Source organism: Cyrtonyx montezumae, unplaced genomic scaffold (genome assembly GCF_038088225.1).
Source record: "Cyrtonyx montezumae isolate F1298 unplaced genomic scaffold, pur_monq_1.0 scaffold_12, whole genome shotgun sequence".
NCBI lineage: Eukaryota > Metazoa > Chordata > Aves > Galliformes > Odontophoridae > Cyrtonyx > Cyrtonyx montezumae.
Genome location: NW_027071848.1, coordinates 17,247,394 through 17,272,475, shown reverse-complemented (window position 1 = coordinate 17,272,475; position 25,082 = coordinate 17,247,394). Strand labels below are relative to the sequence as shown.

Sequence of the window (25,082 nt, the reverse complement as noted above, 5' to 3'; positions counted from 1 at the left end):
CACCTCCTTGGATGCACTGACCCTGGCAGCAGCAGCTGGCCTCAGAAACAGTTTAACTACTTTCCCATTATTCAGAAGAGTAATTCTCAGCTGGTACCTCAAAATTCAGACACTGTACATCTCCAGGTTGGTTTCCTCATCCCCTAGTCAAACATGACCCTTCCAAGAGGGACAGGAATGCAGCAAGACAAGGTATAGATGTGCGCCTATAGGTGGCACTCTTGCCCTGACACAACACTGAAGGACCACCAAGCGCTACTGCTCCTTCCTGTTAGATGACAGAGGCCCAATTCAGTTAAGAAAATCACTAAAAGCACAAACACCACAAAGCACTTTTAATGAACAATTTAAGTTTTATTGTGAACACACTCAAAAACTGAAATCTGTGTTCAAAACGAACATACTTCTGAACATCAAAACATAAAATACTTCACACCGAAGTTTGTTAACACAAACAGAAAAAAAAAGACACAGAATATGCTGATGTTTACTGTACATGCTCAAAGTCACAATTTTAAGACTTGTACTACAAAATAATTTCCACATAGGTTTGGAAAGTGAGCATTTGATGGTTTTTAAATATCTCCTCTGCCATTTTTAGTTTTACACATTTACTTGGAAACTTCATAGCAGTGGACAGAGACACAATAATTTTGTCTGCAAGGTTTGTTTTGAAAGCACCATGACAACAGACTGTTCAAACTAATTCCTTACAGAGGGAAGTCTAAACAGAGGCAATTATTGCAGTTATGGCTTTTTAGGGGTAACGTTTATTATTATCTATGATTGGTTTGTGAATATATAACATACAACATCAGTATTTCCTGGTAGTCCTCCCTGGAAAGCAAAAACCAGTGTTGCCCACTTAAAATCTGTTCTTTTATACTGTCTAGAGAAGCCAAACTCATATTCTATACAAAACATACATGCCTGGCCAGGCACTGACCAGTTTTTCTTTCCTCTTCTAAATTAACCCAAAGCAAAACTTCTTTAACTGGTTAAGCAGCAAAGAAGTTCTGCTAACTTTCTACAATAAATAGACTTATGCTTAATTTAAATTTATTTCTGAAAGGGTAACACGACTAAACAAATTGTATTAGACAGTGACACACATATTACACTCCATTACCAAGACCCTAAGCTTAGTCTGAAAGAGAGTGAGGAAAGGAGCAAAGGGAAGGGAATGTCTGTTCTCAGAGAACGGATTTATGCAGCACTTCACCTTCCTCTTAAAGGTCCTGAAGAAAAGTTTTATAAAGCTACCTCTAGTTAATTTCTCACACAAGTAACAGTTCAAAAATCAGTTCTGAACAGCATCTCCTTCAGAAAAGACCAAAACATCCCTGCAGTCCGATGTCTAATGACATCCTTGGCTTGCAACAACACATTCACCTCTCCTCATCGTTTGCTAGATCGCTTTTCATACTTATCCTTTGTGTGCTGGCTCCTACTCCGGTGCCTAGGGGGAGAGTAGCTGACTCTCCTCCTAGACTGAAAGCTGGGCGTGTATGGGTGAATTCTGTGTTTCTTTGGTTTTTCTTCTTTCCTGCTTTTGTTTGGCTCTGGCTCCTTGCTGACTTCCTTTTGCTCACGTTCTTGGTCTTGTTCTTTTTGAGACGGTAATGTGTTTTTGATGGTATTAATAAGAAATCTTTTGTTTGCACCAGCAAGAGGACATTTCAACCTGTAAGCAATCAGAAGACAAGATAAAAACATCCTGAGACAAAACTGAGAGTTTACCTTCAACAGTTTTAAGATACATTCATGTTCTGGCTTTCCTTGCATGCCACCTAGTGTAAACTCTCAGTACAGAAAGATGCACTCAAGGTTGCCTCCATACTTCCTTTACCTTATTTTGTAGAATAAATATTTTATTATATATATATATATAATATAACCAAGATTTTACAGCTTGGTTACATTTTACTTCAACACAATGAAAATCCACATGATTTTCACATGGCAGCAGCAAGCAGATGGGACAAGACTCATGTTTAGCATACTTTTTGTAAGGTGACAATATATTTTTTTTGTCAGTGCTTAAGTTAGCCATTCAGGAATCAAATATTTAATAACATTTTAAGTCAAATGAGAATGTGCTGACTGTAGTAGATTAAATAAACTGAAACACTGAAAAAGTAGAAGAAACATTTGCATGAAGAATCTAAACAACTGTAATCTAAACAAACAGATAAAGGAGGCATACAAATTTTAACTTACATTTAGCAAACACCATGTAAAATGCTTTATTTCTTTTTCTTGAATAAAAAAGGACACTCTGTCAATTCTTTTCCATTGTTTCCAACTTTCTTTTCTTCTTGCACATAACTTACCAGCTCGTTTTAGTACACATATACTCTATGCTGCATTTACCCTCTTGGTATCAGTTCTACACTACTTATTCCCATTTTTCATCTCTTAGAGAATAGAATGAAAACAGTACAACTTTGAACATATGCCTTTGAACTAGACATTGTATTTACTTCAGATCTGCCTATTAAGCACTACTTGTTCTCATCATAAATCCTCAAAGAACTTAGAGCCATTTTAGAGTTGTGCATTAAACAACCACATTGTTTTATTTCTGCTGTATGTTTCTTGACATTTCAACATCACAGTTTAGAGTCTTGTAGATTTTATCCATATAAATCTACATTATTTTCATAGTGTCAAAAATGCCTTGGCTTGGAAGGGATGTGAAAGATCATCTAGTTCCAACCCTCAGCTGTGGGCAGGGATGTCACCCACCAGCTCAGGCTGCCCAAGGCCCCATTCAATCTGTCTTTGAACACCTCCAGGGATGGGGCACCCACCTCTTCTCAGGCAGCCTATGCCTCATCACCCTCTGAGTAAAGAATTTCCCTTCAACGTTCAATCTAAATCTTCCCTCATTTAGTGTAAAAGCTGTTCCCCGTTGTGCTATCACTTTCTGTCCATGTCAAAAGTTGGTCTTCCTCCTGATTAGATGTTCCTTTTAAGTACTGCAAGTCCACAGTGAAGTCAAATCTAGCTTAAAAAAAAATTAAAAATTAAGATGCTTTGTATAGACGTTTTTTAAACTAGAGACACAGACATTATGTATTAGATGTATTACTGAGTGAGTATACAGTTAACATCTATCAGGAAAAGCGTGTTTCCATTTCAAGCTACATCACCTAAGAACATGGTGAACAAAGTTCCATGGCACAGCCTACACAAATACCAGCCAAAATTCAAGATCTCTGTATGCCTAGTGCCAGCACTGAGCTGCTGTATCTCAGTGCTTCCAACAAAAACGCATTCAGGTACAAACTATTTTACATTTGTTTCTTTCCTCTTCCTTTTCTTAAAAGCTAATGTATTGATCAAGCACTAACATATATAGCACCAGAATGAGCTAATCTGCCCGAAATAAATACACATTGCTGAAGTATTTATTTCTTTTTGGCACTAGGAGTGCTGCCTGAGCTATACTAAGAATTAAAACTGATGAGAAATGCAGGAATTCAGGGTCATTTAAGAGATATCATTAATTCACAATCACAGAGATAAAAAATGAGCCTCCGGGTTTCCATGGAGCAGCAGTAAGTCATGGCACTGAAGAGAATCATCAGTTTCACTGAGCTTAGACTTTAACAAAGTGAATTCTGCCATTAAGGTTGAAAAGAAATGAGATGTATGGTATATAAGAAACACTGCACATGCACGCAGAAGTCCATAAAGTTTACGTACATACACATGGCATATATGCAATGGTGAAGAATCAAGAACTGTATTATTAACTTACTCTCACAGCATTTCCAGTGGTAACAAACTTCTAACACTTTTCAAGCCTTTGGCTTGCTGCAGCTCTGATCCTGCAGAGCTCAGTGTGAGAGCTTTGCCCTCCATGTAAATTCTGAAGTACTGGAAAGAAAGCTCAGCCTATGCAAGGCAGATCACAATCTGCTGGCTAGTAAACCACCCCGCAGAACAAATCATAAAAGCTCTAAGTAAAAAAAGATGCTAAAAGAGAATAAGGTTTCATACTCAAACATGCCTGAAGCAGAACTGCAGGCATGACCATGAATGCATACAATTCTAAAGCCATCTAGTTTACAAAACAGGCTCAGTTTTGTAGCAGAGTATTCACTCAGTGTAACAGTTCACTTGCTATAGTTACATAAAGAGTCCCATCTCCCTCCAAAGACAAGGCTTATACCTCCCCACATTTCTCTGCTATGCAACAAAACGACAACTTCCCAGTTCAAGCAAGAAGAGACACAAACCATTCTTGCACACATACATCAAGTCTTAATGCCTCTTTTGATGTTTTAAGCCAACTTCTATGCAATAATCACCTTTTCAGCCACTGCCTGCCATCACGTTTAGCACTGTAGTTCAGTACAGAAGTGGACTTTATGGTTTCTTGTCAGTAAAACTCATGGAGTACACTGCCAGTCTCCCCTCTGCTGTGTAACTGAACATGCCGAACAGGCTCGACACAGTCAGCCTCAGTATAGAGAGTACATCAGATCTTTCAAGGAAACAGTTTTTTATGTACAAATTCAGAAAAAAACATTTCTACCACTTTCTAATTACCATGGAAAATACAGTATTTCACACAATAACATCTGAGGGCACAAAAAGCAGCTAGAGGCTGTTTTGCCAGAGCAGTTTGCCAGAGCAAGTAACCTAGGCTGCTTTCCTTTCACAGGGGATCTCACAAAAGAGGCTGCCTGGAATTACGCTGCACGCTCTTACATATGGTGTTGGCAGCCAGACACAGCTGGCAGGATTTTGCATGGGAACCTGTGCTCTGATCCTAACATTTTAACATACTTACATCACAGCGTCCATCCAAACCTTACTCCTCCACCTCTTTATATCCAAACGAAAAAGATGCTGTGGAATCACATCACAGCATTTCTGCATAATGACACAACACCCATTCAAAGACAAGATGCAACATAGAATATCTCTGTTCCCATGCTCTCCGATTTTTCTTATCCTCATTATTTCACATCCTGCAATGTTTCTGACCAACCAATTTGGTATCAGGCAGAAAATCGTATGAAAGCATGAAACCAATTTCAGGAGTGCTTTACAAGAAAGAGGACTAAAAATAATTTAATGCTTCCAACATTTATCTGTTTCTTACAGTTTCATCTGCTCTGACAATGTAGAGCTGAACAAGCTATCCCAAAATATCCTGTTTTCCATATCTTATTTTAGGAAGTCAGTTCAGCCTTAGCTCACTTGCTGCCAAGATCCTTGAAGAACAGATCTATATACCAGAGGAATAAAAAATATATTATGACAGTCTCTAGAATGTGTCCCCGAAGTAACTTTTGTGGCATTTTAACCGACATTCTCGAAGTGGGAAAAAACATTAAAATGAAACCTAATTCTACTGCTGTAAGAAAGCTTGTGAATTACGTACGTAGGATTGGCAAAACCTCAAAGCAAAGCTGAGCTTATAGCTTGATTCTACCTAAAGACACACAATGCAAATCCCAAAATACAGCTTTACTCTGTCTGTGTCAGTCATCCTCTGATGAATCAAGAATATCTGCATGCATCAGCACAGGCTGGGGGCTGATCTGCTGGAGAGGAGCTTGGCAGAGGACCTGGGTGTTCTGGTGGACAGCAGGTTTGCTGTGAGCCAGCAGCGTGCCCCTGGGGCCAAGAAGGCCAACGGGAACCTGGGGTGCATTACAAAGAGTGTGGGCAGCAGGTGCAGGGAGGTAATTCTCCTCCTCTGCTCTGATGAGGCCACATCTGGAGTACTGTGTCCAGTTCTGGGCTCCCCAGTTTAAGACACAGAACTTCTACAGAGAACCTAGCAGAGGGTCACAAAGATGAATGGGGCCTGGAGCATCTCAAGAGGAAAGGCTGTGAGACCTGGGACTTGTTCAGCCAGGAGAAGATAAGACTGAGAAAGGATCTCAATCAATGCTTAAAAATATTAAGGGACTGGGAGTCAATGGACGGGGCCAGGCTCTTTTCAGTGGTGTACAGTGACACAAGAGGAAATAGGCACAAAATGGAACACAAGAAGCTCCATATGAACAAGAGAAAGAACTTTCCTTTGAATGTGACAGGGCAGTGGAATGACCTACAGAGATAGACTGTGGAGTCTCCTACTATGGAGATACTCAAAATCCACCTGGATGCTTTTCTGTGCAATCTACTCTAGTGAACCTGCTTGCTATTGCAGGGGGTTGGACTAAATCTCCAGAGACTCTTTCCAACCTCTACGACTCCGTGACATATTTACCTGTTTCAAGTGTTGTATTTTACCCTAACTTCCCATCTTGGATCCTGTTGGCCCTTCAAGTGTTAACTTCCAGATAGCTGATCTGATGTCTTCTCATCTCAGAAATCACATAATCCTAACAGCATAATGGAAAGTTACATACTCTTCTCTTTCTTCCTCAATGTTTCTATGATGAAGACATCTTCAGAAGATGATCCTCCCTTCACCTACATACTTTCTTTCCTGTGATTAGGTCCACTCACATTTGAATTGGACACGTCAGCAGCAGGTTTGACAGCATCACAAGAATCAACAAGAATCACTGTGGCCAGAAAGCACATATGAAGGGATGACTGGAGGAACTAGAAATATTGTAGTTCCAAGAGCAAAAATCTTAAGAACATGCAAGAATCAAGTCAATGCTCAAGAGTCAGTAGCACAAAAACTATTAATAACTATGTCTAGTATTTCTTGATCTAATCTATCATGGACCTACACGCCACCAATCTAAAGTAAAGCACGGAGGCCAGTCAGCTAGATCTCTTAACTGAGAGTTCATGCAGCCCACAGTAACAGCTGCTCCATATTGTGGTGAGTTAAGGCCAGGGTTAAGGCCTTGCACCAGCACACTGCTCTCTCACTTCCTCTCTTCAACAGGACAGGAGGAGAAAACATGATGAAAAAGCTCATGGGTTGTGATAAGGACATTCAGCAATTACAGTCACGGGTAAAACAGACTCAGTGTAAGGGAAATTAATTTACAGGCAATCAATAACAAACAAGAGCAGTGAGAACTAAAAGGAAAATACAAACAGCTTCCTCCCATCTACCCTCTCCTACATCACTGCTCCAACATGGCTCTAAACCACAGGGCCTACCCTTTTAGGTACACACTGCTTCAGCACTGAGCCCAGGTGGCAGATCCCTCAGAACTTCTCTGACATTGAGCAGCTGCTGGGCTCTGCTCACAGAGGTAAGGAGGCCTGGGGATCTTCTTTAAGCACTGTATTTGAGCTGTGGAGAATTAATCACTCTGAACAGTAATGGAGCAGTCGTGTGGATCTGGAAGCAGTCCCAAAGCAGTGTTCAGAGGCTTGCTGGCTAAGGTTTTGCTGCCAGCAACACCCACCAGGAGACTCCATTCCTCTGTAATGGTATACACAAGTTTCCTGTGAACAGCACCTTGACATACACTTCTCTTTATCAACTAATTCCTGTTAAATACCACTGTCTTGTATTTCCCCATATCCAACAGCTGCTGGAGAGCAACATAAACTGAAACCTGTGAAGTATGAACAGTAGCTGCCTTTGCCTCTCCTTATCCAAAGAAGGATCCTTTCATAGGTCAAGTTACTTCCACTATCCAGTGCCTATGCAGGACTGATGGCCTTACAGTAGACGTTTCCAGGCATTCTACATTGCTTCTCCAAGACTCCTGTGACAAAGGGCTGAGGTAATCCCACAAGTCTTCATGAAGCACACCAGTAAGCATTTTGAGTTTGGCAAGAAAGGAAGGATGTGAGTTCTACCCATTAAGACTGTGCTTTAGTCAAGTTGGTGACAATCTTATCTATTCACTTCTACCAGTTTATGCCTTCCTGGACTCAATCTTTCAATATATATTTTCATGAACTAATCTGTTTGTTCATTTCATTCGATATCCACAAAGCTCAGAAAAGCAGCTACATTCTTTTCAGCAGTTTACAGTTGCATCATTACACATCAGTCCTGGATGTAATCTCCGATGCCTTTTGGGATTTACTGTTTACTGTAATGTTGGTCACATCTGATGATATTTTGCTGCACTGCAATACTCAGCTTTGCAGTCTCTTAAAGGAGAAAAATCTCCTGAGAACTGTCATATGTAAAAATAACACCTGTCAGTGCAGAATATCCTGAGCTGCAGGCTGTTAGAAGCTGGGACTATGACTTAAGGATGTACAGCTATTTTCTCATACCCTTCTTACCCTACTTCCTAGACCCTAACTATTGGTCACTGATGGAGACAGGGCTCTGCAGAGATGGAACCCTCCTTCAAGTCAGTACAGCTATTCTTACATTTCTACACAGTTAAAAAGATCCTTACTTCAACAATTTCAGTTCAAGTTATCACTGTGCCAATCCTTCTGGCATTAGCTTTCCTCTTCCTGAAGCCTTCTAAGCAATCCTCTTCTACTACATCTTGAGCAAAACTCTGGCCTAACTAGCTGTTGTTCCAAAGAACAGGTCACTCCCTGCTATGCCTCTGAGCACTGGTATTTGTGAAGCCCTTGTTAACCCCCCTGTGCCAGAACCACAGACATTCGAGCTCTCTGCTTTCATGCAGACAAGGAATAAGAAGTGGCCATGAGCAGAGGTCCAGGCACACTTCTGGAAGATATTCCAGACTGCATGAGTGGTAGCAAAGTCAGAGAGAGATGCCAGAATATCTTCCAGAAGAAATCTTCCACACCTGAAATTAACTTGTAAATGTTTGGACGCATACAGCTCTTCACTTTGCTAAGTATCTGCATACCCTTACCTGGTCAAATGGCAAGACTCACAGAGGACAAGCATGCTGCATTAGTAGTAAAGCTGTAACCACTCTGGGAGATTAAATCAATTTAATTATTTTCATATAAAGGGTATAAATTGCATCCCTAGCACAAATATTGGGTAAAATACACACACATGCAAAAAATGCACAAAAAATTTGTCTAGAAAACATAAAGAATTATCTTTTATGAGCAAGACAATTTTCACCTCTTCAGAGCTGCTAAAACAAACAGCTAAGAAATCTGCCAAGAACTTCATAAACCGCACAGGCTTATCTTGTAATGCTGTCGATAGAGGAAGCCAGACCTTATCTACAAATGAGTTTACCACAGTCAATCGGTGCACTGCTCGTGTGAACATCCCTACATCCAATAGCCTCTTATCAAAGTCGTATACATTATTTTAAGATGAATGACTCTTTTCATCATGTTATTCTTTCTTTAATTGCAATTGCAGTCATTACAACCCATTATAATCTACCTGTAAAACCTCGAAGACTGCACTGAATATCTGCCATCATATTTCACATTGGAGTTAAATACTGATACTTTTTTTCCCCCCCACTTGCTATACAATTTAGCCTCTGCATTATAGATTTTTTCAGTATTAAAAAGAGGTCTCCTTCCAAAAGTCAGGTAATGGATACAGTTCATTTTTTAGCTGTAATTTATACATGGATTCTCTACTAAAGGATAACTTATTTTTATTGTTTTGGAGGCTAAGGCTTCTTTCTTGGGCTATTAATGTCTTTAATGTAAGCAGGATCTAACCAAGTACATATGGCTAGTATGAAAGTACATATATATATCTTATAAAAACTCATAGGAATCTGATCTGAACTTCACAACATAATTCCGTCTATGGCATTAAGGAAATATCACTTCAAATGTGACACCTATTTCTCCAATTACTTTGCCTTCAACATATTCAGCCAAGCAACTTTATGCAGGCAGAATTTTCTTCAACTTCTTTATTATCAGGGTTCTAATTTTGCCCAGACAGATTAATACCTGTTTAAATATTTCTTTCTTCAGACGTCATGCAAATTAAAACATAAAGACTTCTGTCACCCATTAAATACAAAATTTATTTTGGCATCACCATTTCCTTTTGGCACTACTTACCAACCCATTGCTCCCATTGTTTCAGCTCTGGTTCTCCCTCGTTTTGCCTCCTTCAGTAACTCTTCCACAGCTTTCCTAAACATGAGGAGAGGAAAACAGTTACCACTTGAGGAAAATAAGAACTTGCTGCTTTATGCACTTATGTAAATAAAATGGGAAGCTTTTTGTTTAATTCACTACAGGGAAGAAAGAGGAAATGTTGCAAATACAACAACTGCGATCCTGATTTCAATTAAAGGGTACTGCTATACTATACTAAAAACCACAAGTGTCTTGGGAACACTCTCCCCTGCTGTCACTTCAGTTCTTCCTCAAATCCTCCAAACATAGCAGATCCATTTCAAACACAATTAGACAACACCAGGAAAGAACCAAGCAGCCAGCTGACAGTATTTCTATCACTACATCCACTAGTTGTTAAACTGTACTTGTTTTGGTTCAACGGTGGAAGAAAGGAGCTCATATGTGTGCTTCTGAACAATTCTGTGCTTCAAAAAGGATTTCACGTTACCAGGATTTTCTAGAACAAATCAGCCAGACTAAAGCAATTAAATGACTACACTTACTTAAAAAGTCATTGGAGAATGTAACTTCTGCAAATTGTAGCTAATTCCTACAGCATCAGTCTTTTCAGTTCTCTTTACATACTAATTTTAATCTCAAATAAAATTTCAATAACTGCTCAACAGCATGTGGTTGAAGTTAATGGGAAAGCCAATAAGGAGATAATGTGAGTCATTTATTTCATAAACTGGATGCATAAGCTAACAATTAGGTTAGTTAACTGAAAGCAACTATAGAGGTCACCCAATAAGAACTCTGAGACAGAAAAGGAGAGCTATGCACCTGGCTATAAACCAGAACATGAAGCTAAGCATACAGCACTGACATGGGTAGGACTGAAGGCTCAAGGAACTGAAAGCAGGAGGTAATTGAGAGGGTATGTACTGCTCAACTCTCCAAGCTGTGGTGCCACTGGCATCAAGCTGCGTGACCAAGAGCATCATCATCCATGTAGCGCAAGAAAAGGAAGGTTTGAGTTCTTGAGCTTTCAACCCAAGGTGCAAAGAATCCATGTCTCATCACAATGCTGTGGTACTAGCAGCATCCTAGGGTTCTGCTGCTTTGCAAATTACAGGAAAGAAAAAACCCTGAGCATAATTCCTGATGTCAAGCCAAAATTGAGACTAGATAAGTCAAGACTCATCATCTAACAGAAGCAGCAGATCCAAGATGAAAAGCAGTTTCTGTGGCAGGTCCATGTGAGGATGTACTGCTGGGCTCTAAACATAGTTGTTTGTTACCATTTAGGTTACTGAAGTCTGCATAGAAAACACAAGAGGTCTTTAATTGCATACACTGCACATGCACAAAATAAAATGCATGGAAATTAAAACTAAACAGAACCACATCTCCTTTAGTATCTAACAGGAAAACTTGATGCAGTCACACAGCAAGCAGTCAGTCAAGGCCTACCCCTTTTCAGTTTGTTATGGACTTAATACAAGCTCCATTCATTAGGACTGGTTGGTGACATTTTATAAGCACACACGTTTTCTTCTGTATTGCTTTTGGGCATGTTTTGCTTTTTCCTGGTAAGAGAAAACTAACTGGTGCTAAATGGGTACAAGTGTAACACGCACCAAGGTACAGTCACTCTTCATATAGCTGCTTGCAGTTCTGCATGAGCAGAGTTGTCAAATTTTCTACTTACAGTCATCTGCCACTAAAGTACTTTCTGATTTCAGAGCAATTTATAGCAAGTACCATTTTAGCTGAAGATTCCTAAACAAGCCTCTGGAATCAGCCACTGATCCTCAAAGAGCATGAAAATAATCTTTGATCAACCTACCTGTCTGAATAGAGTCCTTACTATTACTACAGTTGTTAACTATCCTTTCAAGGGGAAATGATTCCATCCAGAAAAGAGAGATATCTATACCAGACAGACACACAGACACTCACAGACTACAGCTTGCATTTGAAGGGTTTGCAAAATAAAGCACCCACACAAACAACAGCAGGGAAACACACCAAAAACTGTTGTTTGTCCATTTGCTTATCTGTTAATGGCACATTGGCTTAAGGTTTCTCACAGAAATGCCTCCAAGGTTATCAGTATGATCTCAATAGCAGCTGTTCTTGGGGTACTTCAAGTCCCTTTTTAAGCACATACCTCACTGCAGTGACATCTGGCACATCTGCTCATTCATGGAAATGGAGTATCAGCTCAGGTAAGCTGCTGTGTTGGAGTTAGGTGCACCTAGATGCAGCACTGCCCTCTCAACCTAGCCAGGAACAGCTGCATTCCCACACGAGAGCAGAGGGCCGTGTGGCACAGCTACTCCCTAATACTGCAAGAAGTGTAAGAAACACAGGCTCAGCCACCAGAATGTGGCAGATGTTACACACTTTGTGAGGTCATGGCAAAATATACTGTTCCCTCCAGACTTAGAATTTGCTATCTGAACAGCCTGAACTAGTTCATAATGAGCACAGCAGGAGCACGCAGCCTCCAAAAACCTGTCCTGAGCCTTCAAACAGAAGCACCAGACAAAGGAAAGGAAGAACCCTTCCCCTTTACTACTATAGCTCCCAGATTTTCTGACTGTAAGAGATTCATACAGCAGCCAGATTAAAAGCTGCTATATCTGTCACTATTTTATTAAAAAAAAAGATCATAAACCAAAGTATTTCAGCTATAAAACCCAAATAAAACACACATAAATATTTTAATAGCTGCAGTTCAGCTTTAGTGAAAGCATCAGGATAAATTAATATGGTGACATCAATTCTATTTACTTGGGTAGGAATTATAAGCCATAAACTATGAGATACTATTTTGCAATGTTTGTATCACAGATCAGACTGCCTTGGCATCTGCCTCAGCAGCCTTAAGTCAACATCTTCAGTTCTTAACAGAAATTATAGCACAGTACTGTCTCTTTCTATGATTATTATGGCTAATCACTGCACGTTTACAAAGACCTCCTGACTTGCACAGACCAAAGGAAAAAAATGCTCAGATCATCTTCAAAATGATGTGTTTCCACTCACTGAACCCACACTCTGCATAAGTAAGTTGAAAGCTATGCAAACGAGGTTTTTACTCTGCTTTTAAAGTCCTCTTGGGACTCAGCATTCCTTGCTGTCTTCATTTTTACAGCTTGGTTACAACTCAAGCATTCCTGTAGCCAGCAGATTCAGCTCCAAGAAGAGCAACATAAAGAGAATACAGCACACAGCCTTCACATGAGAAGAACCCAATGAGAGGGAAATTGGGAGTGGAAAATGAAGGGCAGGGGAATATTTAAGAGCACAGTAATCATTCTGGCACCTTTCCTAGCAAAGACAGCAAGTACTACTACAAACTTGTGGCAGATCTTTTGGAGCAATCATGTTTCACTAAACAATACAGCAACGTTGAGTGTGCAGATGTTTTTTACCTTCATGAGTACTGTCCAAGACCTATTGACATTTCTGAGGGATGAGACTTTTGTCATCTATACTCCAAGGCCACAGGCAAAACTTCCACCTCATAAACTCTAACAACTTGCATCATAAAATGCACATGCCCCAGGAATGGGAGAATGTTAAGGCTCCGAAGTCAGGCAAAATCACATCTGTTTTCTATTGTTCATTCAGGGACTGGGCTTCATCATTCTTTTAAAAGAACAAATTTATAGATTGAAATATGAACCATGGATAGCAAACAAGTACATGTGATGTAGCTACAGGCAATGAAAACACCAAGTAACTAGAGACCATCAAATGCTTTCAATTATAGACAAAACTGTTAGGGAAAAATATATCATGCCAGGTCCAACAGCCTGGGAGAGCCTCACAGCTCTGTGCCCCAAGTCCAACTTGCAGCAAAGCTGAAAATCTGTTCCCAGCAGGCACACACACAGTGCAGGCATGTGGGTCCCTCTCTCGCTGAAGTAACTGCCACCCAGTGTCACTCACTCCAGCCTCCCCAGGTGCTGGCAGCAACCCACCAGCTCCCTGTCCCAATCCAGCTGCTGACATTGCAGACACGAGGTCCCTCCAGCCCTGCTCTGACTCCAGGTACTGCACTCACAGCCCCACAGAACAGAGCCCTCACCAAGAGCTGCAAGACCCAAAGAAAACAGCAGAGCTCTTCTTAAAATCAATATTCTCATTTTATGCTGACAGCATAACTTATTTCTGACCATGTGTAGGGCTGGAAATAGAAACAGATGTTGGGTGTTCTGATTACATAATTAACATCCAGACCTTCAGTCAACCAAAGGTCTGAAGATACTGCTTTTTACAATGAAGGAACAGTAATGAAGGCCAGTGTTATTCATAACGAACTCCTATGAGCTAGTGTGACCTACACACTTATTGATGAAAAGGGATATCAGAAATAAACAAAGCTAAAGCCAGGACATTCAGAGCAAGGATAAATATAGGTACAAATACAACCCAAAATTCTTCATGTTCTTCTTTGAACACACAAGGGGCATGCTGATATTCTCATCTTTCGTAGATCAAGACTTCAGCTCATTTAAATGTTCTATTTGTTGGCCTCATCAGTGCTATTTTCAGGACATTTCCATGCTGCTATTCTCAACAGCTCAAGTAATGAGGATAGCACTCAATTTGAAACAATGATATTAGCTTGCAGACCACTTTCTGCCATGGGAGATATGGCAAAATTGGGAAATAATGACCTAATTATGACACTTAAATTTTAACTGTTAAAAACAATAGTAAGAAACATCAATTAATTTCTCCAAGGTGCAAAGTCTACTTGTTAAGAAGTGCAACTGGGACAGGTGTGGAGCAAAATAGTAGGCTACCAATTCTCAACTCAACAAGAGGCCTCCTGTTACAAAACCAGGTAATGGTCTTTCTTGGAATTCAAAACAGTATCACCTTTAGGAAACACTTATTTCCAAGATGGAAATAAACCCAAGGTGGGGATATTTAGTAGAAATTAAGTAGCAAAAGTAAGCATACATGCTTGCAGCAGAAATAAACAGTTCCTGGTAGCTAATTTGTGAGGGTTTTCTTTACAGTACTCTCTATTGGGTTGTACACCTTAACATCACTCTTACACACTAACAGAATTTACCCTAGGATTTCCTTGGGATCACAAGACACATCTAGCTTATACTCTGGATCTGCACTGACATACCAGAAGGTTCAGAGAGAAAAAACACCAGCACAGGCTTCCAACAAAGGTTTTTGGGTGAGGCAGAGGAAATAACTCAACAAAATGCACTGAACAGTAATATTTTACACATTTTAAGACTTCTTAAATTTTTATATGCATGTAACTGTCACACAATAACCTGCAGGTCAGCATTCCCCTTCTGCAGTGACTCCCACTTCTACTGAAGTGAAGAAATCATCACACACGAGATGAAGTATGAGTCAGACATGAGAACACCAGGCAGTAGGACAGAACAGGACAAGCTGGATGAAGACCCTCCCTAAATGATTACAAACAAGTAACACAGTCTGCTTCTCTTAGCAGATCCCAGTCTGGAATGCTAGGAAACAAAATTCACCTCAGACCTGAAAAAAAAAAAAGAATACAAAACCAGATACAGTTCCACAGCACAGCCCCATGACCCCACCATTCCATCTTTGTTTTCTACCACACTGCTATGGAAAGAACAGTGGTTCCCAAAGCAGTCTGAAGTAGGATGAAATTCCAAAAAGGATTCCTACAATAGAGGGCAGGCTGTTTTAACCACTATGTGGGGACATAAGTCCCTACCACAGTGGCAGCAGAAGGCAGGCAGCAGAGTGACTCAATAATCACAGAATGGCTTGGGTTGGAAGGGACCTCTAATCCCACCCAGTTAAACATCTCTGCCAAGGGTCAGCTGCCACCCACCAGCTCAGGATGCCCAGGGTTTCATCCAGCCTTGCCTTCAGCACTTCCAAGGATGGGGCATCCACAGTTCCTCTGAACAGCCTGTGCCAGTGCCTCACTGCCCTCTGAGTAAGGAATTTCTTCCTAACATCAAACATAAATCTTCTCTCTTTTAGTTAAAACTGCTCCTCGTTGTCCTGCTGGTACAAAGTATTGTCTGCAACTGAAAAGCACTCCAGTTTGGAGTGGCACTAACAAAAACAGCATTCAAGCCTATATAGAAAGAACTTTCAATAATTAAACTGATGATGTGAGTAAAGTGGCTTACTAAGAATTAAAGGGTTCTTGGAAAGCATTAAGCTCTCCATCCTTCCCACCACCCCAGTGGCATCACATGTATCCCATTCTAAGGATATGCCAGATCTAAGTAGAAAGAAGCGACTCAACATAGAATCATTTGCATTGGAAGGGACCCTTAAGAGGTCACTTGCTCCAGCCCCTCCATAATAAACATAAAGAGGGACACCTAAAGCTAAATCTGGAGCTCTGAGTCCCGTCCAGCTTGACTCAATGTCTCCAGGGATGTGGAATCCACCACCTCTCTCTCAAGGCAACCTGTGCCAGTGCTTCGCCACTGTGATTGTACAAGAATATCTTCCTACATCTCAACTCTTTTACTTTGAAACCATATCCCCTTGTCCTATTGCAACAGCCTCTGCTAAAGAGACTGTCTCTTTCTTTGAAACCATTTCTCCCTGCCCTGTCACAATACATCCTGATAGATTCCGTCCCATCTTTCTTACAGCCCCCCTTTAGATACTGGAAGGCCACCCTCAGGTCTCCCTGAAGCCTTCTCTTCTCCGGGCTGAACAGCCCCAGCTCTCTCAGCCTGTCCTCACGTGGAGGTGTTCTATTCCTTGGATCATGTCTGTGGCTCTCTCCTGGACATGCTCCAACAGCTCCATGTCTCTCCTGCACTGAGGACTTCACACCTGGACATAGTACTCCAGGTGAGGCCTCACCAGCTCAGTGCAGAGAGGCAGGATCGCTCCCTCACCGTGCTGGCCATGCTGCAGCCCAGGATACAGCTCTGGATACAGCTGGCTCTCTGGGCTGCGAAGGCAGCCATGTTCAGTTCACATCCAGCTCATGTCCAGTTTGCCATCCAGTAGCTCCAGGTGCCTTTTGGCAGGGCTTCGCATCAGCGCTGTCAGATACATTTCTTAAAAGTTATGAGACAGAACCTCAGCCACCATTTCGCGGTAACAGCTCCATACAGCTGCGCGTAAAAAGCTCAACCTCTTTTCACTAACTTTAACTACCCATTTCTAACACTTCACACTCCTGTCTCTAAACGGCACAGCAAGAACGTTTAACACGACACGTCTCGCATTACCCAAAGCTGAAGGCTATCAGCTGTAAGGCTGAGAGCCGCACACAGGCCGCACACGCCAGGCCTTGCAGGCCAGGAGCCGACACCGGGCCGGGCCCGCGGCCCCGCGGCCCCACAACGCAGCCCAGCACGGAAAAGTGGCCCCGGCTCTCAGCACAGCGCAGCCGCCCCTCACCTCTCCAGCTCCAGGTCCTCCTCCATAGCAGAATGCGGGCCGGCTCGTCACGCCGATACCGACGCCATTCCCGCTCGCAACCCAACTCCTCAAGGCGGAGCGAGCAGGCGCAGAGAGCAGGGAGGACCCAGAGGACAAGGGGGCGGGGCGGGCAAGGGGGCGGGGCGGGGCGAGCCCCCGGGCGGCCGCGCTCCCCCACCCCGCCCCGCCCCGCCGCGGGTTGCGCTCCGGAGGGCGGCGGGCCCTCCCGGCCCGGGGCTGAGCTGCGTCCCGCCCCGGCTGCGCTGCCATAGGCTGAGCGCGCCCCGCGCCCGGCCCCGCGCCCCGGGGCTGCCGCCGGAGTGGCGGAGCGCGGCGTCACTTGCGCTGCCCCCGGGGAGGCGGGGAGCGGGGCCGGGCGGCGTGGAGGCGACGCGCCGAGTGCCGCCTGGAGTTCGGCTGCCGCCGGGAGGAGCCGGGTGCCGCCGCCGCCGCGGTAAGTCCGTGCCCCGCGCCGCTCTCGGTCCCCTCGGGGCGGCTCCTTGGGGCGGGGGTCGAGACCTCCCCTGGGGCAGGGCCTGCGGCGGGGCCTGCGGGGCCGCAACAAGTGCGGGAGGGAGCGAGCGAGCGGCGCTGGGCCGCTCCGGGGGGGTTCTGCCGAAGCGGTGCCGCCGGAGTCGCGTTACCGCTGCAGGGAGGGCGGGGGGGGGGAAGGCTCTGGGCTGTGTGTGTGCCCTGCCGCTGCCGGAGTGCTGACCTCGCCGTGCTGGCCGAGGCTGCTCTTTTCCTCTCGCTCGTTTTGGCTGAAGGTGCGGTTGAAAAACTTGGAATACAGCGCCTTGTGAACTTTCCCGAGGCGTGGCGGTGCTCCGCGCTCTGTGTTTAACGCTCAGCCGAGCGGGGACCGACTGCTGCGGCAGTGACAGGCGTGAACGGCTCCGTGTGACTTTTGTGCGTGGGGTCGGTTGTCGGCTGCTGTAGGAATCCACCGTTAAGTACGTCTGAGCTTCGTTTAATTCCCTTTTAAATTATGTGATCCTGTGGGCTTGCGTTGCTTTATGTGCGCAAAGTGAAAATGTGGATCTGCTTTGGGGCGTGTTTGATGGTCTCTGGAAACGTGTTCCTGCTCATAAACGCAGCAGAGCTTTCGCTCAGCACAGAGCCAGCTCTGAGCTGGGCCCCTGTTAAACAAACAGAGTAAGTTATTGATTTCTGTGCATCTACAAGCCATTGTCTTCCTTTTGGCTCCACGAAGCTTTGCTCTAAGCTGCAATCCCGCCGCAGATCGGGGAGCTTAGGGGGAACATCAGATGGCTCTGGTTAGCGGCTGTCCACTTGGGAGCAAACACGGTGGTGCCATATGCTCTGTGACTTCATTAAACTCCCTCCAAAGGGAAGCAAGGAGCACGAGCACACCTTTGGGAACCACAGAACTGACAGAGATCTCGTTTTGACTGCTGGAGTGAGGAATCCCCCCTGAAAACAATTCTATTTGGTAACTCCGAATTTGGGAGATTGTAAGGAATGCTGCTGTGCTTAACTAGGGCATTGTTGTTGTATTTTATTGTTCTTTATTTTCAAGAAAAATATTGTGATTTTAGGTACTTGTATTATAAAAATTCTAAAATCTTGGAATAAACGCAAATAAAAGGTACCGTTTTTTAACAAGAGTTTTCTATAATGAACTTCTAACCATCCTGACTTCTAGCTCTGGTCTGTGACTTCAGCAAGAGATAGCCCAGGGCCTTGGACTCATGTCCACAACGGGCAAATCAACATTATTGCCTAAGGTAGGCTTAAATCTTTCATTAATCAAAGCATCATTTAAAATTAAGCTGCGGCTTAAGGATGGACTTTGCAAGAGAAATGCCAGCAGCTGCCTGGGTGGAAAGTTCTGCTCCCTTGAGACAGTTCATTTAAAAATTAATCCTATGAAAACCTCTCACACATAATTGCATAAATGCTGGCTTTTGTGTACGTTGGGCATCTGCTCTTATGGGAGCCTTGGTGACTTCAATGAAACTTGGCATTGTTGTGAGCCTTTACCTGCACTGCGTGGCCTGTGAGTCTCAAACTGGGTGTCTCACTGAAAGCAGCAGGGGTTTCTTGGCTTCCAGCTACAACTGTCTGCTGTAAAACTCTGGGAAACGTCCCCTCTTTTCTATTCTAATCTCACATTTTCCTGTGACAAATGGCTTGGTGTAGCTGAAAGTAACTGTTAAGGAGATGTAGTACCAATGGTATCACTTTAAGCACATGATGTGTATTAGATATTGGTTTAATATAAATTGGTGTCATAAATCATCCTGATGCTGTTTGCTTTAAGAGCTGTGAGATATTATGGTCTGTAATGGGTAAGAAAGCAGCACTTGCTCTGTGCTAAAGTGCTCCCTGGTGTAAGAGGCGCCTGGTGACAGATGCAGCAGCGACCTGTCTCTGGAACTGGAAGATTCTCAGTTAGTTAGGTCTGCAGAAGCAGTTTAACACAGCACCGTCAAGTCATGTGATTCTTAATTGCTTTATTAGGTCATTGGTGTTTGTGAGGAACTGTGGGGCATGTTGAAGACAAAAATTCTTTCAGATATCATGAGTTATGTACCTGCTACACTGTGGCATCCACAGAGCAATAAAAACCCCTGAACCTGTGATGTGTGCTTTTTCTGTCCCCATTTCTACAGATCCGTGTACTTACATATGTTTAATTCTAAACATCCAAGTATTTCTTTTGGAATTAGTGGGCCTGTTCTTAGGCTTAGCGATAAGCCTGCATGTAAACGTTTTCAGGGTCAGGATTTATATTTGCGAAGTTCATAGGCTAAACCTGTCATGTGTTTTCATGCTGACCGTGCTCTCTTTTGCATGAGACAGTACAAGTGGTTTGTGCTGGCATCCAGCTTAGCACCAAGGGATGCTGCCTGCTCTGTGTGTGCTGGTGGAGCTGTACCAAGATGCTCTGCAGTGCTGCAGGCAGCCGCTGCATCTATCAGGTGGTTATGGTGGCACAGAGTCACCTGGATGTCCACCTCTTTTGTTCACTCACCTCTTACTTTAGTTAGCCTATCCCTGGTGGTGCGCAGGGCCAGGTTGGATGGGGCCCTGGGCAGCCTGATCTGGTGGGAGGCAACCCTGCCTATGGCGGCGGGTTGGTACTCAATGAGCTTTGAGGTCCTTTCTGACCTAAGCCATTCTATGATTACTGACAGTTTTTGTAATTCTGTTTTAGAATTTGGGCTGAAAACAGGAGAGTTTCACATTGAGTCTCTGTTAGTTGTGCATGAAATGCTGAAAACATAAGATTGTCTAAGTGTGCAGTACGGGAACTGTCAGGTTACAGCTTAAACCAGTGGTTGAGTACCTGGAGGAGAGGTGTGGCCAGCCCTGGGATCATGGGTGTGAGCAATTCATGGTGGGTACAACCCTCCCTAACCTCATTTAAGGGCTGACTAGCAGAAGCAGAGCTATCTCTATTTGGTGATTTCTATGAGTTTTCCAGTGAGAAATCTTCAGAATGGGGTAAGCTATTCCTTTCTTATTATCAGCTTGTGGGTAGTGCCTAAAGGGTTATCCTAAAACTGGTCAGAGGCAACCATATTTCTATTTCAATACAAGTCTAAAATAAACTAGCTTAGAATCTTGCCTTTTTTTAGATTATATTTTCTTATTCCGCGATTTTTCCCAGTTGGCAGTAAGTTATTTACTTATTTATTTATTTTTCATGAATCCTTGTGGTAACTCAGCTTAGTATTTGCAATTTCCTTTTTGTTTCGAAGGAAGCAAGCAGTGATGTTCTGGATTCCCAATTAAGAATCTCTAGATGATGTCATTACAATAGAGCAGTCAGTGAAGCAACTTTGAGGTTATAAATGTGTTGGATCAAGGAAATACTTTTCACAATCAGGGTGGTGAGGCACTGGCACAGGTTGCCCAGAGAGCTGGTGGATGCCCTGTCCCCAGAGGCATTCAAGGTCAGGCTGGATGGGGCTCTGAGCACCTGATCAAGCTGCAGGTTTTCCTGCTCACTGTGGGAGGGTTGGACTAGATAGTTTTCAGAGGTCCCTTCCAACTCAAATAATTCTTCAGTCCTTTGAATATTGTGTTCTAAGTTAATGTTTGCCTGCTAGCCTGTGGAAAGGTGGAGTTGCTTTGCTTTGGACTGGGTGGTGCGTGTTGCATTTGCCTGGCAGTTTTCCCTACATTCCACAGTAAAAAGTGTTTTTATATTTCCTTGCAGGTTTGCTAATGCTTAACTACTGTTCAGTGGAGTGCACAGAACAGTTAGGAAGAACTGTTGCTTTTTCAGCAAAAATCAGTGTGACTGAGGAATATATACAATGCATGCACAGATGCTCTTTTAAAATGTTGTAAATGAGTTGCTTTAGATCATGAAGATTATAGAAGTAACCGTATTTGTCCTTGCTGCAGTGTTGCTTAGAACAGTGCACAGTTGGAGGTGATGTATGTTTCAGGAGCACACAATTGCATCTGAGAGGGAACTGTGGCTGAAGAATGGGTTTTTGGGCGGCACTGATTGGAGTGAGGTAGTGCTGTCACACTGCTCAGTACACTGTGAAAAATGGGTGGCTGGCTCCTGCTTCTGCACTGGGACACTTTTTAAGGGGGAATGATTTTACCAGTGTGCTTCCCCCATTGCAGGCCCTGGAGACTACATTGCAATCGTGTGTTTTCATGATTATCTCCTGAGGGCTTGCACAAGCTAGTGGAGCCCACCGAGATGCTGTTGTCAGGCACCCGTGGGCTGGTGCTCTGAGGTGAGCACAGGTACCTACAGTAGTTGTGTAGTGTCCAGATAAGCTGGCATGTCCTGCCACAGGAGTTTTGCTTGTTCAGTAAGGACCAGCACATGGTGAGCTGTTCCGATACACAAGCAACACTTCAAAACCCAAATGTGTCATGAGTTTTTCTGGTAGATTCTTTACAACATTCTAGGGGGAAGGTGCGGGGAGATTGGCTGGTATCAAATAGCCTTCTTAGTCAGTGCATTTAGTTTGTCATAATGTGAATGTGCTTCTGTCTGGCTACCTTGTTTTAGTACCACAGGAAATGAGCTGCATCAGCAGATGTTCTCTGTGTCTATGTAATAGACCTTCACGCAGTTTTCTGCTGGCATAGCGATGTCATCTGGATCATTCCCATGACACTGCCACCTGCTGCATCTGCAAACACAAAGCTAAACTAAGAATCCCCCACAGCTCTTAGGCTGACCACATCCCAATTCCAACACAAGTAGCTTCTCGTATGGTTCATGGATTTGATTTAAACTGCTTCTATGCGTTTGCAGATTCCAAGTTATAGGAAAAAAAAAACCACCTATCAGCTATACTACTTCATTCACGGGATGCCTTGTAGCTACTTCACTTGTCAATAGTCCATCCTGTAATGCATTTTTGTTGTTCTTCTCCTGCCCCACATCATGATTTTCTCTGATTGTAGTTTTTTTGTTGAGTTTAAAATGTCCATAACCAGACTGAAGTAACCGAGTGAAGGCTGATGCATCACCAGACCATGTAGATCCTATTTTTTTCCATGGGCTTTCTGGTCTTTTTAAGACTTCGTCTTTTTAAGACTTCTGAATTCGTAGGAATTCAGAGACGACCAAACAAAGGTTTCCTTTCTAGATCACTTATAAGAATTGCCTTTAGTATGGCAGTGACCACTATGCAGTACCTGTTATCTGCTGGATGGTTCAGTACATCTGCTCAGTGCTGATGCATCGTATGCTGCATTTTGTATTAGATGTCTGTCCAGCTGGAGGTGAGAGGGGCTGAATTGGGCATCATTTAGAGCAGCAAGCTCTCGTGGTGTGTTCTCTCAGTGTGAGCATGCTTCAGTATAAATAATACCTGCATTTGTAGCTGTGGGGAGTTTTTTCTCCCCTGAAATCCATTTTTGCTGATACCTGCTGACTTACCTATTGACTGTGACTCTTCTGCTTTCTGCAGGGCAAATTAACTTTCAAGTTGCTGTGGTTTAACCTGGCAAGTGGCTCAGCACCTCAGAGTTGTTCACTCACTCCCTTCACTTTCCAGTGGGATGAGGGTGAGAAATTGAAAGAATATGGTAAAACTCATGAGTTGAGATAAGGCTATTTACTGAGATAGTCACAACTATTAGCCTTTTCTGTGTGTATGTATATATGTACAGAACAGGTGATACACAATCAATTGCTCACCCCTCAAGCAGCAGAAGAGAGCCAGATGAACTCCTTCCACATGATGTTGTATGGTATGGAATATCCTTTCGGCCAGTGTAAGTCAGCTTTCCTTGTTCTGTTCCCTCGCAGCTCCTTGGGCCCTTCACTGTGAATGGCCTTGGCTCTGTACGACACTGCTTGGCAGCAACTATGAGCATCACTCTGTTACTGACATTGGTTTTGCTCCTAGAACCAGAACATGACATCACAGCAGATGCTCTGAAGAAAACAATTCTGTCCCAGCTGAAGAACTAAAATGCCAGTAAACCAAAAGTGGAGATAAATGAGTAGCAGTAAAAAGGAGAATCAGCAGCCCAAAGTGTCTGTGCTCTTGACCTGAACTGTCTTGCCATGTAAGCAGAAAAAGAGAATCTATGGGAAAATTAACACAAAAGTGAATGGTAATGCAGAATTCCCGATTACTGGAGTGTGAAATGAAACTGTTACAGTTATTTCTTCAGTAAGAGATGTGTGCCGTGCTAGTACAGAAATGCCACAGAAGTGTAATACTTTCCTAAATAATATTTTGATAAGTTTGGAAAGCTGTGAAGCCAGGAAATGTTCATCGCTAGGTGTCATGACATTATGAAGTGGAGAATGTTTGATGAAGAGCTTTTGGATACGGTTTGACATGTTATTTCCTATAAAATATTACAACAATTCAGATTTCACAACAGCTCCTATTTGTCTTTAAAGAACAATCTCAAGTTTAGTGGTGGCAACTTACTTCACAGAGCTGCAGTGCAGTTAGAGTGCAGTAATGACAACATCATGCTGCCCTTTCAAAAAGGGAAGTTCTGTTTGAGCTGTGATACTGACTCAGAGTAGAAGAGGTGTTTTGTTCTAGTAGTTGAGGCAGTACATACCATAAAACCTGCTACATTTTCAGGTTAAATGAAATGGAAGGAGGGAGATTTCCCATATAATGCACTAGAAGGTGCTAGGAATGGCTGATATCCCGTATCGTATATGTAGCTTTTTTAGATGATGCATCACATGCTGAATGCTACTCAGTCATCCCTAGAATTTGACTGTACAATTTAATCCACATTTGGGACTTCATGGGTTCTTTCTGTCTGGTTCTGCTTGCAGGAAAGTCGCTGAATTCAGCCTCTATGTGTGATTAGAGCGAGGCACCCATTATGGGATCCCTTTGCTAGGTCTGAATTACTGCTGGTACAAATCTCATTAGCATTCCACTTTGATTAGAACTTCATATATAGTAAGTTTCTACATATTAACAAATTTATACATGTAAATAAAACAAAGATACTCAATGAAACTGAAATATAGTAGGTAAAGGGACTCAATAGAAATCTGATCAGAGTATTTTTTACCAGCTTAACTGCTACTCCCTCTGTACCTTGCTTTTACTTATAGTTGTGGAGTAACTTTATTCCTCTGGTGCTGTCAGCAGTTGCAGTGGTGAGGAGCTTCCATGATGTGTTCTTTAAATAGAAGATCCATATAAGTATTGTCAACATTGATTGTAGAAAATGTCATTAACACATTTTATTGGGGGAGAGGGGTTTTGCATAGATCTCTACAAGAAGATTGGAAAACAGTGAATCAGGGATGGGAAGAGGAATAAACTTTT

The 25,082-nt window shown here is 42.9% G+C and overlaps 2 protein-coding genes across 2 annotated transcripts in view; one reads left to right on the top strand and one right to left on the bottom strand.

The window, feature by feature from the left end:
- Positions 1–330: 330 nt before the first annotated feature.
- Positions 331–17,432, bottom strand: POLR1D (RNA polymerase I and III subunit D). The gene is made up of 3 exons (XM_065730144.1): positions 17,296–17,432; positions 9,877–9,951; positions 331–1,684 (listed from the first exon to the last, which is right to left on the bottom strand). The coding sequence occupies exons 1-3, from the start codon at positions 17,319–17,321 to the stop codon at positions 1,399–1,401; spliced, it is 387 nt and encodes a 128-aa protein (XP_065586216.1). The 5' UTR covers positions 17,322–17,432; the 3' UTR covers positions 331–1,398.
- Positions 17,433–17,598: 166 nt separating this feature from the next.
- LNX2 (ligand of numb-protein X 2) overlaps positions 17,599–25,082 on the top strand; it is a 57,476-nt gene continuing 49,992 nt past the window's right edge. Inside the window, exon 1 of the mRNA XM_065730141.1 lies at positions 17,599–17,770. The gene's annotated coding sequence lies outside the window, so the exon portion shown is untranslated. The remainder of the gene's footprint in view (positions 17,771–25,082) is intronic.